Genomic DNA, 20,772 nt, shown 5'->3' on the forward strand with positions numbered 1-20,772 from the left:
TAAATACAGTGGTGCTTGAAAGTTTGTGAACCCTTTAGAATTTTCTATATTTCTGCATAAATATGACCTAAAACATCGGATTTTCACACAAGTCCTAAAAGTAGAGAAAGAGAACCCAGTTAAACAAATGAGACAGAAGTATTATACTTGCTCATTTATTTATTGAAGAAAATGATCCAATATTACATATCTGTGAGTGGCAAAAGTATGTGAACCTTTGCTTTCAGTATCTGGTGTGACCCCCTTGTGCAGCAATAACTGCAACTAAATGTTTGCGGTAACTGTTGATCAGTCCTGCACACCGGCTTGGAGGAATTTTAGCCCATTCCTCCGTACAGAACAGCTTCAACTCTGGGATGTTGGTGGGTTTCCTCACATGAACTGCTCGCTTCAGGTCCTTCCACAACATTTTGATTGGATTAAAGTCAGGACTTTGACTTGGCCATTCCAAAACATTAACTTTATTCTTCTTTAACCATTCTTTGGTAGAACGACTTGTGTGCTTAGGGTCGTTGTCTTGCTGCATGACCCACCTTCTCTTGAGATTCAGTTCATGGACAGATGTCCTGACATTTTCCTTTAGAATTCGCTGGTATAATTCAGAATTCATTGTTCCATCAATGATGGCAAGCCATCCTGGCCCAGATGCAGCAAAACAGGCCCAAACCATGATACTACCACCACCATGTTTCACAGATGGGATAAGGTTCTTATGCTGCAATGCAGTGTTTTCCTTTCTCCAAACATAACGCTTCTCATTTAAATCAAAAAGTTCTATTTTGGTCTCATCCGTCCACAAAACATTTTTCCAATAGCCTTCTGGCTTGTCCACGTTATCTTTAGCAGACTGTAGACAAGCAGCAATGTTCTTTTTGGAGAGCAGTGGCTTTCTCCTTGCAACCCTGCCATGCACACCATTGTTGTTCAGTGTTCTCCTGATGGTGGACTCATGAACATTAACATTAGCCAATGTGAGAGAGGCCTTCAGTTGCTTAGAAGTTACCCTGGGGTCCTTTGTGACCTTGCTGACTACTACACGCCTTGCTCTTGGAGTGATCTTTGTTGATCGACCACTCCTGGGGAGGGTAACAATGGTCTTGACTTTCCTCCATTTGTACACAGTCTGTCTGTCTGTGGATTGGTGGAGTCCAAACTCTTTAGAGATGGTTTTGTAATGTTTTCCAGCCTGATGAGCATCAACAACGCTTTTTCTGAGGTCCTCAGAAATCTCCTTTGTTCGTGCCATGATACACTTCCACAAACATGTGTTGTGAAGATCAGACTTTGATAGATCCCTGTTCTTTAAATAAAACAGGGTGCCCACTCACACCTGATTGTCATCCCATTGATTGAAAACACCTGACTCTAATTTCACCTTCAAATTAACTGCTAATCCTAGAGGTTCACATACTTTTGCCACTCACAGATATGTAATATTGGATCATTTTCCTCAATAAATAAATGAGCAAGTATAATATTTTTGTCTCATTTGTTTAACTGGGTTCTCTTTATCTACCTTTAGGACTTGTGTGAAAATCCGATGATGTTTTAGGTCATATTTATGCAGAAATATAGAAAATTCTAAAGGGTTCACAAACTTTCAAGCACCACTGTACCACGTGGGTGATGGATGTCTTGAGGAAGAAGAGCATTATTTTTGCATGCACAGTGTGGAAGAAAACACAGTGAGTATGTTGAACTTGACTGACGTAATCTTGAATTCTCCACATGCGCTAATGCACATTAGGGGTTTATGTAACAGCATTTGGTGGGAGAGGGAGAAGAGCTCACGACAGCTTAAATGAAAATGAAAACAGAGGGAGAGGCTCAAATGTCTCTAACATTTGGTGTCTGCTTCCCCCTGCGTTTCATAGTTCATAGTCCTCCAGACCCCCCCTGCCTTTCTTCCTCTCTCTCCGATGGTAGATGGAGGCCAAAAGCAGCTCAAACCTGGGATCAGTCACTGCACTGAAGCAGTAAGCACTGCAAAATGAGCAGAGACTCCAGCAGTCTGTAGAGCCTATGCAGCGTCTTCTCAGTGTGTGTGATGTCTTGCAATAACCGAAAACCACTCTTCTCTTCAACTCAGATGAGCAGACAGTGGAACAGTTATAATTAGATTTCTCCCTGTTTCTCTCTCTTTCCCTCCTCCCTGTGGCCCTCGCAAATCTCTCGCTTTTTCCTGCGTCTTTTTTTCCACTCCGCAGTCCAGTGCACATCTGTCTCCAACGCCTTCGTAACAGTGCCACATCATACACTGCTTCAGCAGCCAAGACCTCAGCACTCGGACCAAATGGTATTAATTAGTATAAAACACAAGGGTTCCAGACTGTTAGGACATAATGATGCAGTGATTTGTCATTTGATTCAACAGTCCCATCACCAGCTGTGTTTAGATACTAAGGTTTGGGTTTTTTTTGGCCAATGCAAATGAATTCATTCTATTAATTTTGAATGGGATGTTATGTATGGCAAATCTGTCCCGGTCTTAGATATTTAAAAAAAAAAAAAAAACATTTAGGGGTTTAGTGTCAGTGCTACTAATAATAATCACGTGCATGTAATCCAAGTGTTCAGTTGCATCATTTGGGTTTTTATCCTAAAATGTTTCTCTTGCAACACTCATGTCCATAAAGAACAGATGTTCTGTTTTAAAATGTTAGCTGGATGCCCATTTCACCACTCATCTGACTCTGCAATTATTTACAGTTTACATATGTGCCGAGATTCTGATTGTGAAATTTACAATGTCATGTTTTCCATACCAGTTGTTGTTGCTCTACAGGGCCCTTGGGGAATTATTGGCACCCTTAAAACAAACCAAAAACTGTTTGTTCTAACAAAAATCAATCATTCTCATCAGAACATTTTTTGTTTTTTTTTTTTAAATATAAACAGTATTTTGTTTTTACAACAGCATTTTTAAAATAATTATCATTATTTATTTGTATATATATATATATATATATATATATATATATATATGGGCGGCACGGTGGTGTAGTGGTTAGCGCTGTCGCCTCACAGCAAGAAGGTCCTGGGTTCGAGCCCCGGGGCCGGCGAGGGCCCTTCTGTGTGGAGTTTGCATGTTCTCCCCGTGTCCGCGTGGGTTTCCTCCGGGTGCTCCGGTTTCCCCCACAGTCCAAAGACATGCAGGTTAGGTTAACTGGTGACTCTAAATTGACCGTAGGTGTGAATGTGAATGGTTGTCTGTGTCTATGTGTCAGCCCTGTGATGACCTGGCGACTTGTCCAGGGTGTACCCCGCCTTTCGCCCGTAGTCAGCTGGGATAGGCTCCAGCTTGCCTGCGACCCTGTAGAAGGATAAAGCGGCTAGAGATAATGAGATGAGATGAGATAATGATTGACACCTAGATATAATTTGGATCAGTAAAAATTGTCATTCGTGGAAAAACTTATTTTTCATTTGCTCTCAGGTGGCAGGAAAATTTTTCAAGAAGGTACCAATAATTCTGTAGAGCACTGTATTTAACAGGTTCTTAAAGATCAATTTAGGAGTTTTATAATGGACGGACTTAAAGTGCCATTCCACCATTGGATGTATTCTTTGGCATAAAATACAATATATTTTATGACAACATGACTAGACAGAGAAATCTTTTAGCTTCAAAATGATATATCAAACATCATTTTTTGACAACGACAAGTATATTAATTTTGCGACCAAAGTCACCTACCCTTTTAATTTCCGCGCGGTAGTGAAACGTGATGTCATCGGCAGGTTCCCCTTCTTGTGTACCACGTCACGTGTGACGTGGCACAGATTATCAGCAATGGCGGATAGAACGCGATTTCCACTTGTCGATTGCTGTGCCGATATTCACCATCGACCGTCTCCTTTGGGCATCACTTGCTATTTTCCTTCGCTTCTTTTCCGAAGCTGACAATCGCGTTCTATCCGCCATTGCTGATAATCTGTGCCACGTCACACGTGACATGGTACACAAGAAGGGGAACCGGCCGATGACATCACGTTTCACTACCGCGCGGAAATTAAAAGGGAAGGTGACTTTGGTCGCAAAATTAATAATTTTTTGACAACGACAAGTATATTAATTTTGCGACCAAAGTCACCTACCCTTTTAATTTCCGCACGGTAGTGAAACGTGATGTCATCGGCAGGTTCCCCTTCTTGTGTACCACGTCACGTGTGACGTGGCACAGATTATCAGCAATGGCGGATAGAATGTGATTTCCACTTGTCGATTGCTGTGCCGATATTCACCATCGACCGTCTCCTTTGGGCATCACTTGCTATTTTCCTTCGCTTCTTTTCCGAAGCTGACAATCGCGTTCTATCCGCCATTGCTGATAATCTGTGCCACGTCACACGTGACGTGGTACACAAGAAGGGGAACCTGCCGATGACATCACGTTTCACTACCGCGCGGAAATTAAAAGGGTAGGTGACTTTGGTCGCAAAATTAATATACTTGTCGTTGTCAAAAAATTATGTTTGATATATCATTTTGAAGCTAAAAGATTTCTCTGTCTAGTCATGTTGTCATAAAATATATTGTATTTTATGCCAAAGAATACATCCAATGGTGGAATGGCACTTTAAATCATTAAAAAAAAAATCTATAAATCAGATTATAGTAATAATATTTTGCAGTCGTATGACCGCACATGAATGCAAGATTAAACAAATGGCACTAATAAATATCCCTGGAGTTGTTCAGGCACTTGTTCAAGAGATTTGTGATTGGTTTTGAACGTGTTTTTTCCTTTGAATGTCTATGTAACTGTATGATGGCACTGAGGTGATTTGTGAGAATGCTGTTTTGACCCTGCCCCTTTCTAGAAATCTCACACACATGCGCACTACAGTGGACATTAGAGTCTTGTTCATTACGGAGTTAGTAACGTGCATTTTTCTCCAGGTGGCCATGACAACTTCCGTAAGATGATTGATGAAGCAGAGCCATTGGGTTACCCGGTTGTGGTGAAAAATGCTCGAGGACACCGGGGTGAGTGTCGAATCCACTCTTCCACGTTTGTTTTTGTGTCCGAGTGCAGACTTAGAGAGCAGAAGTGCTCTTGTGGGAGTGGTTGTGCTTCTCACATTCCACATGCACATGGAGATTGATTTGGGAAATCTTACTGATCTGTTTTGTCTTGAATAATCTGAAATGATTTATATTTCACCAGTGTGTAGTGCAGTATTTAGGAAATGTGCGCGTGTGCACACACACACACACACACACACAATGGCTTCTGGCAAGGTTTAAAAGTTGAAACTGGTTTCAGGATGCATAATTAGCACAACACTGAGGCTTCTCTTATTCATTCAGCATTAGTTTTCACAATTTTGCACCATATTGCACCAGCAGTATTCTACCCTTGTGGGAAGAAATACTAACCCCATCTCCAGAAAAATTGGGATATTTTCCAAAATGCAATAAAAAAATCTGTGATTTAAGTTCACGTGAACCTTTATTTAACCGACAAAGGTATAAAGAAAAGATTTAATAGTTTTACTGATCAACTTAATTGTATTTTGTAAATATAAATGAAGTTAGAATTTGATACCTGCAACACTCAAAAAAAAAAAAGTTGGGACAGAGGCAAAATAAAACTGAAAAGTTTATAGGACATTCAAGTAACATCATTTTGGAAGATTCCACAATAAGCAGGTTAATTAGTAACATGATTGGGTACAAAAGGAGCATGTACCAAAGGCTCAGTCTTTGTAAGCATTGTTTGTGGCTCACTACTTTGTGCCAAAATTCATGAGAATTGAGTCAATTCAAAAATAACATTTCCCAACAAAAGATTTTAGGTCTTTCAAAATTTACAGTATATACACTACCGTTCAAAAGTTTGGGGTCACTTTGAAATGTCCTTATTTTTGAAAGAAAAGCACTGTTCTTTTCAATGAAGATCACTTTAAACTAATCAGAAATCCACTCTATACATTGCTAATGTGGTAAATGACTATTCTAGCTGCAAATGTGTGGTTTTTGGTGCAATATCTACATAGGTGTATAGAGGCCCATTTCCAGCAACTATCACTCCAGTGTTCTAATGGTACAATGTGTTTGCTCATTGCCTCAGAAGGCTAATGGATGATTAGAAAACCCTTGTACAATCATGTTAGCACAGCTGAAAACAGTTGAGCTCTTTAGAGAAGCTATAAAACTGACCTTCCTTTGAGCAGATTGAGTTTCTGAAGCATCACATTTGTGGGGTCGATTAAATGCTCAAAATGGCCAGAAAAATGTCTTGACTATATTTTCTATTCATTTTACAACTTATGGTGGTAAATAAAAGTGTGACTTTTCATGGAAAACACAAAATTGTCTGGGTGACCCCAAACTTTTGAACGGTAGTGTAATTGTGAAAAGATTCGGGGAATTCAGAGACATCTCGGTGCGTAAAGGTCAAGGTCGGAAACCACTGTTGAATGTGCATGACCTTCAAGCCCTCAGGTGGCACAGCCTGAGAAACCGTCATGCTAATGTGACAAATGTACTGTAGCTACATGGGCTCGGGAGTACTTCAGAAAACCACTGTCACTTAACATAGTCTGCTGCTGCATCCAGAAATGCAGCGTGAAACTGTACTATGCAAGGAGGAAGCCGTTCATCAATGCTATGTAGAAATTCTGCTGATTTCTCTGGGCCCAAACTCCTCTCAGATGGCCTGAAAGACAGTGGAAACATGCTGTGGTCAGATGAGTCCACATTTCGGCTTGTTTTTGGGAAAACCAGATGTTGAGTTCTCCATGCCAAAGGTGAACGCGACCATCCAGTTTATCAGAGAAAGGTGTAAAAGCCAACATTTGTGATGGTATGGGAGGCATCAGTGACCACAGCATGGGTGAGTGACATGCATGTGAAGGTACCATTGATATATTTGGGGATATTTTGGGATTTTAGAGAGACATTTATCAAGACAATGTCTCTTCCCAGGAAGTCCATGCTTATTTCAGGGTTAGAACAATGCCAGGTCTCATTCTGCACAGGCTACAACAATGTGGCTTCATAGACAGAGTGCGTGTGCTTGACTGGCCTGCTGCCCATCCAGATCTGTCTCCTATTGAGAATGTATGGCACATCATGAAGAGGAGAATCGGACAACGGTGACCACGGACTGCTGAGCAGCTGAAATCTTGTATTAAGCAAGAATGGACAAAAATTCCAATTGCAACAGTTAGAATCCTCAGATCCCATATGATTAAAAGGTGTTAAAGGAAAGGTGACGTAACAATGGTAACGTGTTGCCACGCAAAACATACCTGGCCCGGTAACACTTATTTTAGTGTTATAACAACTGATTCAATCTCACAAGTGTGGTCTCTGTTCTTTCAAGGGCACTAACACTAATGAGAACATTTTGTTTCATAAGTGTAGTGTAAAGACTAAATATCTGCCAAAACGCTAAAAAAAAAAAAGACTTTTTGACCTTTCAGAGGGACCAAACAAAAGCTGTGATAATCGAAAGGTAAATTTTCTTTAAAATAAACACCACTTACTTTATATCGAATCAGTAGCCTTGGCGAACCACGAGGTGAATTTCATTTATCTTTTTATCTGTTGATTATCTTCTGATACTACAAAGTTATAACGAGGTTTTTCTTATTTCGTTTCTGGTTCTGATTAGTTCCGAAGTTTATCAAGAAATAGAACGGGTAATTGAACTTGATCAGGATAAGTGCTGATTGGTTACAAACGCTGTATCCTAAATCACTCACTCGTACCCTGCTCACTATCTAGGGAATTACTACAGTATCTAGAGGACTATATAGGCCGAATCCCATTTCACCCCTTGGACCAACCCCTTGGCCCTTCCCCTCCATTTTGCGCGTTCACGTGAAGGGGTAGGGGTATCCCAATCCCAGTTAACGCGGAGGGGTAGGGGAAGGGGTAGGGCTTCTGTACCCCTCCAAATGGAGATTTTCCTGGAGCTGACTCCGAACGAAGGGGTTTGAGTGATTTCCCACAGTGCCATGCGGATTTCAGCGAGATTTCATGCGGATTTCAGAAAGATGGCGGTTCCCGCGGCGAAAGATTGTCATAAATGTATTTTCTCCATTATTTACGTGTTTTAAGTTGTTATCCAGAGGAAACACGCCGCTTGATTCGCTTTCGAGCTGAGAATGAGCAACGATTTCTGAAATCCAAGCTGCTGCTAAAAAGCTTTGGGAGTGAGTATTGTTTTCGGTTGCTTGACTGCGTACGTTTTGTTCTGTTATTCTCGCTTTTATTGTTTACATGAGTGTTCTGACACCTCATTCTGTCGGATGTGGTGCACGAAGCGCCAAAGATATCCCATTCAGTGGTGTTAGTTAACAAATCACACCCTGCCAGCAGAGATTTCTGGTTCTGCCTCTGGCTCTGACTGTAGCGGCTGGTCGCAGCCAATGACGCATTTGGTCGCGTTTTGCTAACGTAAATGCTGACGGAGGTACGCGATGACGTATGCGATCGTTGAAGGGCTATCCCAATACGTAAGGGTTGAATTTCAAGCCCTATCCCTTGTAGCTCAGTTTCAAGGGGAAGGGCCAAGGGGGAGGGGTAGGGGTAGAAATTAGAATTGGGATTGGGCCATAGTGAGCTCATTGATTAAATGAAAGAACTTCTTTGCTGTGGCCGCTTTTTTTTTTCTTCTTCGCCACGGGCTTTTTTTTCCCCCCTTCCTTTCTACATTCGGACAGCACTACAAAATGGCAACCTGACTATATAATCCACTATTGGCCCTTTTCCACTACCCTTTTTCAGCTCGCTTCAGCTCACTTCAGCCCGACACGGCTCGCGTTTCGACTACCTCAGAGCAGCACGACTCAGCTCGCTTCAGCCCTGCTTAGCACCCAAAACTCGCACGGTTTTGGAGTGGGGCTGAAGCGAGCCAAACCGAGCCGAGTGGGGCTAGGGGCGTGAGGAGACACTCCCCTGTGCACTGATTGGTGAGGAGGCGTGTCCTCACATACCCACACATGCCCCGCGAGCACGCTGGGATCTGTAAACACCGTAAACCCGGAAGAAGGACAATTACGAATTACGAGACTTTCTGAAGCCTTATGCGCCTCGCCTCATCTATACGCTCTTGCCAGTATCTGTTGGCGTTGTCGGTGACAACAAGCCACAGCACCAAGACCAGCAACACTAACGACTCCATGTCCTCCATGTTTATTGTTTACTATCTGGGTCGTGAGACTACCGCTTAAAAGCTCACTGATGTCACTGTTTGCGCCGCCTAACGACCAGTGATGGGAATAACGGCGTTAGAAATAAACGGCGTTACTAACGGCGTTACTTTTTTTAGTAACGAGTAATCTAACTAATTACTTTTTACATCGTTATAACGCCGTTCCCGTTACTTACAATAAAATACTATGCGTTACTTTATTAAAGCTGTTCTCATCTGGCACGCTGCTCGTTCAGCCTTTCTTTACTCTGCTTTCGTGTGGGGCGGGGAGACACGAGACAACGGCACAGTAAGCCAATCAGAGTAGATTTGGACAACATACGTAGGTAGGCCACGCCTACTGCACACTCTTTCAATCGGAAGACCCAGCGATGGCGAGCGGTCAGCCCAGCACTGCGCTTTCACATTGGAAATACAGCCATTACTTTTCATTACTTGAAATAAAAGGCAAGAGTGTTTACGTGCAATGCACATTATGTCGAGGAACAAAATGTTTGTCCTCGTCAGTGGCCAGTAATTAGTAACATAATTTTAATAACTACAAAAATATATTACATTTGATAGATGTCTTATCTCACATTGTCCCACAAAAATATTAATATAGTGTAGATAACATTACTAATTGGTTCTGTTAAGTGTCCATTTCAGTCATTAAACACATTTAACATTCACTTTTATTATGATTACACTAATTGAATTTGATTTTTTTTTTTGAGGGGGAACAAAATGTAACGGAATAATTACTTTCCCTGGTAATTAGTTACTTTTATGACAAAGTAACTCCATTACTAACTGTTACTTTTTGGGAAAAGTAACTAGTAACTATAACTAATTACTTTTTGAAAGTAACGTGTCCAACACTGCTAACGACATCACGTGACGTCCACCCACTTTCGCTAACTCCACCCAATGTGTCCGCCCACTTCCAGCCAGCACGGTTCAGCGCGGTTGTAGTCGAAATGCAACGCCAACAGCCCCACTCAGCTCGACTCAGCCCAACTCAGCACGGCATGGCTCAGCCCAACTCAGTCACGTTGGTAGTGGAAAAGCGGCATATGTAGTGAGCACGGAGTGATTTGGCACACATTCAGGACATTGGGACACCATTTGCACCAAAAACGATTTTGACCTTGACCGGATGACCCTCAAAACGTTGGAAGTTCTATTTGAGACCGATGCCCATCTATTCTGAAAGTTTCATGAAGATTGGTCCAGTTGTTTTCCCGTAATGTTGCTAACAACAAAACAAAGAAACCCCACCGAAAACAATACCTCGCCACCTGATGGACTCTGTCTCGGGCGAGGTAATAAGGACTCTGTCCCAACTTTGAGCGTGTTGCAGGCATCAAATACAATCAACTTGGTCAGTAAAACTATTGAAAATCTTTTCTTTGTACTTTTTGTCAGTTAAATAAAAGTTCATGTAAATTAACAAATTGCAGATTTTTGTTTCTACTGCATTTTGGAAAATATCCCAGCTTTCTGGAAGTGGGGTTAGTACATTCTTTTAACAAGTGCTCTGTAGGTATGCTTAACTTAAATTGCATTTAAAGTGCCCATTAAAAATGTCTTATAGTATTATATTTGAGCACACATTGTAGTGGTGATGTACTAAACATTAAAAAAAAAATATATATATATATATATATATATATATATATATATATATATATATATATATATATATAAATAAATAAGCTTACAAGGCAAATTAGTCTATTTATATTTATTCCACAACAGAGAAAAATTGCAGAACTGAACCAGCTTGTGTAGAGGAGGGTGTGGCTACTAATAGACGCTGTTTAACTTGACAAGTGTTTTCATCTGGTTCAGTCTGATTCATAAAGACACCAGATTAAAAATACCAAAAAAAGATCTTAAAATGTAAGACCTTGTGTGTGTGTGTGTGTGTGTATAGAACCTTGGGTATATAGATATTTAAAACCCTTTAATACTTAATCCTCAAGACAAATTAACACTTTATAAGAATCTGCATGTAAGATTTAATCAGTTGGGATATAACTGGTGTGTGTGTGCATTTTCATCTGTACAGGTAAGGCAGTGTTTCTGGCACGGGATAAGCACCACCTCGCTGACCTGTGCCACCTAATCCGGCATGAGGCACCGTACTTATTCCAGGAGTATGTAAAAGAGAGCCATGGGCGAGACGTGCGTGTGGTGCTCGTGGGCGGCAGAGTGATTGGCTCTATGCTGCGCTGCTCAACAGATGGACGCATGCAGAGCAACTGCTCCCTCGGTGTGTGTGCTGCGAGCCTTCCTTCATTTCTAATACAGCAGGCCAGTTTAGCTTCAACTAGTCTTGCCCTAGATGATTAGTATCTTTGACGAGCTCACAGCAGTGTAAGCACAGGGCTGATCACTAATTGCAAAAAGCACGCATTCAAAATCACTACAAACCAAAATATGTCAAATGTACTTGAGGCAGTAATTCAAATATAAAACTGTAGTATTTCCTGCCAGTTATGGAATTTGGAGCCTGTCAAGCAAAGTACATATTTAATGACTTTCCTTCTATGTAAATTTACAATTGATCAGAAACTTTTGTGTGATATGAAAGTTTTTCCTGATCGAACACAAATTTCTTATGAGCTACAGTTGTGTTCAAATAAATAGCAGTGCGTTTTTAAAAAAAGAGTGAATAAAGTGAAATTAAAGCAATAGTTCGAGATTTTTGACATGAATCTGTATGGCATCCCCGTCAATAGTGTCGTGCAAATACACTGACTTACCCCCGACAGCATCCTGTGAGTCCAGTTCTTGTCTAGTTTTGGTCCAGACGAAAGTAGTCCGGCAAGTTTGTTGGGGTCACGAAAGTAAAACGTTTTTCTTCTCAAAACAGAATGTGTTCAAAAGAGTGATATATTTGCATCACAAAACCGTTGCCAAATAAAAAGTCAGACCTCGCAATTATTTGGCGCTATATTTTGTCTCCCTCGGTATCACTGCGCGCTGTCATGTTGACATCTGCGCAGGAATCAACACCTTTCCCATTGTTTGGCAGTGATTAGGAGTTCAGATCAGCGGCGCTAACAAGCTAATTTGAGAGCTCCAGCTGCGGCTCCAGCTTCACCTTCTTCCACTTCTCTGTCCACCCTTTCTCTCTCTGCCCGTTCTAACTCCATCTGGCGAATTTCTTCATCTGTATATTCGGGTTCATAAAGATATCCCTTTGTCTGTGAGATGAAGTCAATGTTTTCAATGTCGCTGTCGTAGTCAGACATGTTGTCGCTAACTTTGCTAGCAGTAAACAATGAATGAAACAGCCGTGGCTGTCACCTGGCGGCAGCGCGCAGTGATGAGAAGGGAGAGAAAATAGTGCCAAGCGATTTCGAGGTCTGACTTTTTATTTGGCAACGGTTTTGTGATGCAAATATATCACTCTTTTGAACACATACTGTTTTGAGACGAAAAACGTTTTACTTTCGTGACCCCAACAAACTTGCCGGACTACTTTCGTCTGGACCAAAACTGGACAAGAACTGGACTCACAGGGTGCTGTCAGGGGTAAGTCAGTGTGTTTGCACGGCACTATTGATGGGGATGCCATACAGATTCATGTCAAAAATCCCGAACTATCCCTTTAATAGCTTTTATTTCCAGATTTCGAATGTAGTTGGAAACATTCCACATTCAATTCCCAATCAGATTGTTAACAAATTTTTATTAAATCTGCATTATTCTGTTAGAGAAAGAAAAGAAAAGGAATATTAATCTGTTCAAAAAAAAAGTGTCAACATTTTCTCTTCAAACTCAAAGTGAACTAATATTTAGTTGTATAACCATTGTGTTTGGTAACTGCTGCGCATCTGCATTGCATCGAGTCACCCAGCTTCTGGCATGTATAAACAGGCATCTCAGCCCAGGGTGAACGAACTACGTTCCACAATTCCTGTGAGATACCCCACCTCTCGCCCATAGTCAGCTGGGATAGGCTCCAGCTTGCCTGTGACCCTGTAGAACAGGATAAAGTGGCTACAGATAGTGAGATGAGAAGATAGATTAGATTAGATCCACTTTATTCATCCCACATCGGGGAAATTCATGTGTTACAGTAGCAAGAAAATGTCAAACAGATAACAAATAAAACTGAAATAAAAATTAGACAAACGAAGGATTAAATACAGAGGGCTATTTGCATTATCTACCGTGAAAAAGTATAGAAAAATTGCCTTATTGAGAGGCTTGGAAAAATTGCACATTACAGGTAGACTCTGTATATATACACACATGTATACATAAATAAAATATACAAGTATGCATAAGAATAGTTTAGGGCCTGTATTAACTGCACATAATGTATCGATGAGAGATGGCAGAGGCTGAATCTTTGCCATTCTGACTGTTCTTCAATCCGTTTTAACAGTAGCTGCTCATTTTCTTCCACGTGTATTGGGTTTTTGTTGCCGTTTTAAAGCATTTGATATCGTTTTAGCTGAGCATCCTAATTTGCTGCGCTTCTTTATACATTTTCTCCTCTCCAATCAACTTTTTAATCAAATTACATTGTGCCTCCGAACAATGTTTGGAACGGCCCATTTTACTTAGCAATTCGGAAGGAAATGTATTTTATAACAATGTGTGAAACATTTGCTTCCCTTCTTCCTTAATAAGGGACCATTAGTGACCTGTTTTTTCACAGAATGAAATGAATTCTTGAAACTCCAGTGCTATTATTTTGAACACACCCCTTTCAATGAATGAGCCAATTGCTCAGAACAAGCAGTGTGCTTGGTATGACAGTTGGGTCTGTGGCTTTTCTATTACACTACTACATCTACAAGTAAATCATTTACCATGCAGAAATATCACTATTAATAACAGTGGTTCATCAGGTTACTAATGTTGTATTGCTTTTTTTTTTAACACAACTGTGTATATGATATTCCCAGGGGTCCATAAATCCTAGGTGAATTTTGTTACAGTGGTGGAAATCCACCATTATCAAAGTTGTACTGAGTTTTAGCCATTAGGCTTGAATTAAATGGGTTTCAGCAAAATCTTTAACAAGTAGGTCTGTAAACAACATCAACCTGAATCTACTGGTGGAATGATCAGGAATAAAAAGCTCCAGAATATTGCAGACTTTTGTAGAAAGAGTCTAACACTACGTTCAGACTGCAACCTGAAACGACCCATATCTGATTTGTTGTGAAATCCGATTTTTTTTTTTCTTAGGCCGTTCACATTACCAATTATGAGACTTGTATGCGATCTCCAATATGAATGGAAAACGACCCAAAAGTGTCCCGCATGCGCAAATTGACACGTAATAAGCACATCTACCGTACGTAATACGTAAACGAAAAAAAAAGCGCACTCTTCAAGTTTGCAAGTAAAGCATGGAGATGAGGCGAGACCTGGCGATGTGGTTTTTGTGGCGGCGGCGGAACTCGCACAATAATCTGATTAATGTGGGCAGCAGACTAATGAGACCGAAGGTGTCAAATTACTGGAAATTTCCAGAACAATCTTGTAATACAGGATGATTTAACATCCAGGTCCCTACCAAATCCACCATTAGCTTGATCAATTCTATAAAAGTCTATTTAAATTCTGAAAACTGTACAAATGTTGTTGTTTTCCACCAAAGAGGCGGGATTAGCCAACGCAGAATAGTGACGTTTGTCTCTTGTTGATGACGTGTAGGTCGCATGAATGCGACCTGTCCGGTCAGACTGCAGTCGCATGTGAAAATAACGGATATGCATCGGAATTAGGACCACATATCCAAGCGGCCTGGGTCGCATGTGAAAAAAATCGGATCTGTGTTGTTCAGATTGTCAATAACTAAATCGGATACAGGTCGCATATGGGCAAAAAAATCGGATATGGGTCGTTTCAGGGTGCAGTCTGAACGTAGCCTAATATTTAGATAGTTGATAACATTAAATCTGTATAACTGATGAAATGTCCTGTGAGTGCAGGGTTAAAGGTGTGTTTCATGAAGTACCTGCTAAGCCAAGCTTCTCTCTCTCTCCAGGTGGCGTGGGTGTGATGTGCCCTCTGAATGAGCAGGGCAAGCAGCTGGCTGTGCAGGTGTCCAACATCCTGGGCATGGACGTGTGCGGTATCGACCTGCTGCAGCTGAATGACGGCTCGTTCGTGGTTTGTGAGGCCAATGCTAATGTAGGCTTTATCGCGTTCGACCAGGCATGCGGGATCGACGTGGCCGGTATCGTGGCAGACTACGCCCTGTCGCTGCTGCCCAGCCGCCTCAGCCGTAAGATGTCCCTGCTTTCCGTGGTGTCCAGCGCCAGCGAGACCAGCAGCGAGCCTGAAGTGTGTATCCCCCCAGAGGCATGCCCACCCGTCCCACCCTGCGCCATCCCAGACACCATCCCTGATGCTGTCAGCACCATGAGCACCAGCTCCACCTCCAGTGAGAGTGATGCGGAGCTTGTTGAGATCAGCCATGCCCAGAGTGTGCCCGACCCCCCGTACAACATCAACTCCCTCCTCGCAAAGGAGATTAAACTATTGACTGAGTGAGCTGAAAACACCAACCACGTGTACAAACACTCTTACATACACCGTACATTCATATGCATACATAGACAGACAGTACATGTACACATGCAAATAAGCATACAGTGGTCAAATGTGCACACACACACACACACACACACACACACTTGTGTTTTTGTACTAACCCATCCTGTAAACCCTGAAACTGATCTGAGGCTGCTCCCCTGACGGTGACTGCAAAAGTGCAGTGTACACTCTGACCAAGCTTCAGTGAGTGGGTGAGTGAGAGAGAGAGCGCCACTGTATTTCAGGGTGCACTGTACTGGAGAGTGGTTTTAGATTGGAAAAGGTTTGAGAATACATCCCCCACCCAAGGTATAGTGAAAGCCCAACACTACTGCAAAGCTTTTCAAGCATGTAGTGTAGGGTGTTGCATTGATTTTTAATATGAAGGAATCCCAAACGTGCGCTCCAACCGGGTGTGTTTTGCACCCTGTCAAACACACAGACATTCGTGCATCAGCATGAAGGACTGGAAAAGCTGTACATATTCTCTTCCCAGTACAGTGGACTGGTACACAGTTGGACAGAGTAAGAATGAATTCACCATGTTTTATAGCTTCAGCGCTTGTCTGCATTTAATAAACAACTTCTCACACAAGCACGTCAATTTAGGGAATTAAGATTTTACTCTTAATTACAGACCTGGAACAAGGCTCAAGTTTTTCAGTTCCACTTAGAAGTTGGGTAAAAAAAAAATGCAACTGAGAGAAAGAGCGCACGTTGGCAATTCATTTACTTTTGGACTCGTAATAGGTGTCAGGATAACAGACTTTGTACAATCTCCTTACAGTACGCAGAAAGTGAAGTAGGTTATAGAAGATACCTCAATTGAAAATGTTTGATTTCCCCTATTCAGTATCACTATGGGACTGTTTGGTTAATGAGGCAGCCATTTTAGAGTACCTCCTGTTCCCCATTTTACGCAGGGCTGTTTAAACATTTCTGAACCAGTCAGGGAGCAACTGCAATGAGAGAAACACAAGTATGTGTTTTAAATGTACCACAAATTCTCTCCGAGTCCTCTCGCTCATCTGGCCAATACCAGTACAGACCTGCTTATGCAGTATGCACCACACCTAATGTCCACTTCACCCCTTCTGATCAGAATCTGAGCAATGAGCTACATAGAACAAGTATTATGTATGATGAACGTTTATTAGACTTATGCGTACTGCACCATGTGATTTTTTTTTTTTTTTGCCAACACTAAAATCTTAAAAGCTGTTTGAAATTTTTGTATGACAAATAATAAAATGTACCATCATCTCAGATGGGTCCAACCCAGTGGTGTACAGACTGGTGCTGTTCAGAAAATAAAGATGTTGAATTTTTGGTAAAGCTGGAAATGTCCTCCTCTTGTCTGCATGCTTTGGAAGCAATTATTTGCATTCAGGTCACATTTGGATGCAGTTTACCTCAAGAGTTCGACTTCACACTGAGTCTTAGTCTGGCATTTATAATAATATGGACGTAACTCGCAGTCTGAGTGGTTTTATGTTTACATGTTAAAACGCAGATGAAGTCCTTTTACACAACACTCCTGATGAATTCAAAACATTTCAAACTGGAAGTAGAAGTTCTGTTTTTTTTTTTTTCTCGTAAACATTGATGTTGATTTAAATTCAGGGAAGCAGCCTGGATCAAATTCCTCCCCTGACCCATCCTAAAACAGATCTGCTTATAGTGTGCATCAACCTACAGCAAAACAAATGCTTGTCCCATTAATGTAATCATGCACTTTTGCTTGGTTTCTATTGTTCGGTGTTTTCCTGCTTCTTTTTTTTTTAAATGATAAAACTGTGTGCTTTAATCTCTGACCGGAATGCTTTTAACAAAGACATCTAACAGCTGAAACACACACACACACCCCTCCCCATCCTCCATGTTGTGATTTGCTGTACCATATGTGATGTTCTATCATCCATCAGAGGACTGAATGGTAACTAAGCAACCGGACACACTCGCTCCTTCCGTCTGCCATGGGAGCCAATAACATGAGCAGCAGAGCTCCTCAGATCTTTATTGTGTTGTTAAAAACCTGTCTGACTCTCAACCGACACCTGTGATTAAAAAGAGTGGCAAGATGTTAAAGGTTATAGAGCATTCCGTAAACATGATCAGAGAAATGTTGTGTGATACGAAAGGACGGAGGAATTTGGTGCAATAAATTATTTGCCAAACCCAAGCAGACACCATATTGACATGGTACCGCTCTGTTGCCCGCTCGACTAACAAGAGACTGAGAAAATGGCATTTACTCATTATCTACTAATGTAAAATTGGTGCTAATGTTCAGTTCTGTTGGTTTCCAGGATGTGAAAGGAAAATGAGCAGACTCCAGATGTTAACCACATGTCATTGTCTTCTCATACTTTTTTTTTTTTTAAAGAGGTTAGACCTTCCACCTGAATGCCAAAAACCAGCAATGTTGTATAATACTAAGGAAGCTATGAGTAATAGAATTCTAACAACAGTGTTGTATGTTACGATATTCTAGTAATAATAATAATAAAGACATTTTTAAAAATGTCTAAACATGAACACGTATCAGAGGCTCGTGCTCTTATTTAACACCATTCTGAGTTACTATATACCATCAGCTGCTAATCAATCCTTCGAAAAAAGAAAAAAAACCACCAAGAAGTCCATCATTACTTCTCCAGACACACGATTAAGATGTTTAACAGAACAATCATTTTTATTGTTTAATTTGTATAATTGGGAAGAGTGTGTGAGCGCTGTGCACATCTTTATATTGAGGTTATGAGTAAGCAGTGAATCTATGAGGGCTAGGTGCATTATGATTAGTCAGGGGTGTGTGTTGAGTGTACTGTTGATTATTAAGTGTGTGTTAGTATGTGAGTGTTGAATGTATTAGTTAGTGGTGAATGATGGCTGTTTGAGGTGTGTTTCTGTTTGTTGTACAAGACTCTGGATGGACTCGGTCAGACTGCTGTGTTGGCACTGCTGGCTAAACTCTGCTGCCTTTCTGCCAAAGTCCAGCGCCTACACACATACACGCATGCACAAAACACACAGAAATATAAATGTAAGACATCAAACATCAAATTTAAAAAATAATAATTTTGGAGTAAATCATCATGGTGGTCACGATGGCGTCTGCCATACAAAATCCATATCTGGTCTATGATTTGTCTGAGATGAACGGACTCAAAATTTGTATCCCATTAGAATTAGTAGCACACCTGACCTTAGAAGTGTACATCGGGACTAGGATTGCACGTGGCCCAAGAACAAAACAAAAAATAGGTACCCTATGGGTACATGTGGCTACTGCTTATAAATAAAATTGCTTTCTAATACCATGTCCATACAGTAAATATATATATATATATATATATATATATATATATATATATATATATATATATACACACACACACAGTGGTGCTTGAAAGTTTGTGAACCCTTTAGAATTTTCTATATTTCTGCATAAATGTGACCTAAAACATCATCAGATTTTCACACAAGTCCTAAAAGTAGATAAAGAGAACCCAGTTAAACAAATGAGACAAAAATATTATACTTGGTCATTTATTTATTGAGGAAAATGATCCAATATTACATATCTGTGAGTGGCAAAAGTATGTGAACCTCTAGGATTAGCAGTTAATTTGAAGGTGAAATTAGAGTCAGGTGTTTTCAATCAATGGGATGACAATCAGGTGTGAGTGGGCACCCTGTTTTATTTAAAGAACAGGGATCTATCAAAGTCTGATCTTCAGAACACGTTTGGGGAAGTGTATCATGGCACAAAAAAAGGAGATTTCTGAGGACCTCAGAAAAAGCGTTGTTGATGCTCATCAGGCTGGAAAAGGTTACAAAGCCATCTCTAAAGAGTTTGGACTCCACCAATCCACAGTCAGACAGATTGTGTACAAATGGAGGAAATTCAAGACCATTGTTACCCTCCCCAGGAGTGATCGACCAACAAAGATCACTCCAAGAGCAAGGCGTGTAATAGTCGGCGAGGTCACAAAGGACCCCAGGGTAACTTCTAAGCAACTGAAGACCTCTCTCACATTAGCCAATGTTAATGTTCATGAGTCCACCATCAGGAGAACACTGAACAACAATGGTGTGCATGGCAGGGTTGCAAGGAGAAAGCCACTGCTCTTCAAAAAGAACATTGCTGCTCGTCTGCAGTTTGCTAAAGATCACATGGACAAGCCAGAAGGCTATTGGGAAAATGTTTTGTGAACAGATGAGACCAAAATAGAACTTTTTGGTTTAAATGAGAAGCGTTATGTTTGGAGAAAGGAAAACACTGCATTGCAGCATAAGAACCTTATCCCATCTGTGAAACATGGTGGTGGTAGTATCATGGTTTGGGCCTGTTTTGCTGCATCTGGGCCAGGACGGCTTACCATCATTGATGGAACAATGAATTCTGAATTATACCAGCGAATTCTAAAGGAAAATGTCAGGACATCTGTCCATGAACTGAATCTCAAGAGAAGGTGGGTCATGCAGCAAGACAACGACCCTAAGCACACAAGTCGTTCTACCAAAGAATGGTTAAAGAAGAATAAGGCTACGTTTACATTAGACCGTATCTGTCTCGTTTTCTTCGCGGATGCACTGTCCGTTTACATTAAACCGCCTGGAAACGCCGGGAAACGGGAATCCGCCAGCGTTCACATATTCAATCCAGATCGTGTCAGCTCCGGTGCTGTGTAAACATTCAGAATACGCGGATACGCTGTGCTGAGCTCTAGCTGGCGTCTCATTGGACAACGTCACTGTGACATCCACCTTCCTGATTCGCTGGCGTTGGTCATGTGACGCGACTGCTGAAAAACGGCGCGGACTTCCGCCTTGTATCACCTTTCATTAAAGAGTATAAAAGTATGAAAATACTGCAAATACTGATGCAAATACTGCCCATTGTGTAGTTATGATTGTCTTTAGGCTTGCCATCCGTCCACTTGCAAGTGGTAAGTGATATGCGCTGGGATCACACACACAGCGGCTCAGTCCCGAATCACTGCTTGTGCACTTCACTCGCGCGCTCTGTGAGCTGCGCAAGGCC

At 41.2% G+C, this 20,772-nt stretch overlaps 2 protein-coding genes across 3 annotated transcripts in view; one reads left to right on the forward strand and one right to left on the reverse strand.

Annotated features, from left to right (window-relative positions):
• rimkla (ribosomal modification protein rimK-like family member A) overlaps positions 1–17,065 on the forward strand; it is a 28,458-nt gene extending 11,393 nt beyond the window's left edge. Inside the window, exons 3-5 of the mRNA XM_060932148.1 lie at positions 4,904–4,990; positions 11,224–11,427; positions 15,172–17,065. Of these exons, the coding sequence (XP_060788131.1) occupies positions 4,904–4,990; positions 11,224–11,427; positions 15,172–15,680 (800 nt within the window). The 3' untranslated portion in view covers positions 15,681–17,065. The remainder of the gene's footprint in view (positions 1–4,903; positions 4,991–11,223; positions 11,428–15,171) is intronic.
• Positions 17,066–18,403: 1,338 nt separating this feature from the next.
• The window catches only part of zmynd12 (zinc finger, MYND-type containing 12), a 65,068-nt gene continuing 62,699 nt past the window's right edge, over positions 18,404–20,772 (reverse strand). For both annotated transcript variants that reach the window (XM_060932150.1, XM_060932149.1), the window contains exon 8: positions 18,404–18,725. In XM_060932150.1, the coding sequence (XP_060788133.1) occupies positions 18,594–18,725 (132 nt within the window). In that variant the 3' untranslated portion in view covers positions 18,404–18,593. The remainder of the gene's footprint in view (positions 18,726–20,772) is intronic.

This window comes from Neoarius graeffei, chromosome 10, assembly GCF_027579695.1.
Source record: "Neoarius graeffei isolate fNeoGra1 chromosome 10, fNeoGra1.pri, whole genome shotgun sequence".
Lineage (NCBI taxonomy): Eukaryota > Metazoa > Chordata > Actinopteri > Siluriformes > Ariidae > Neoarius > Neoarius graeffei.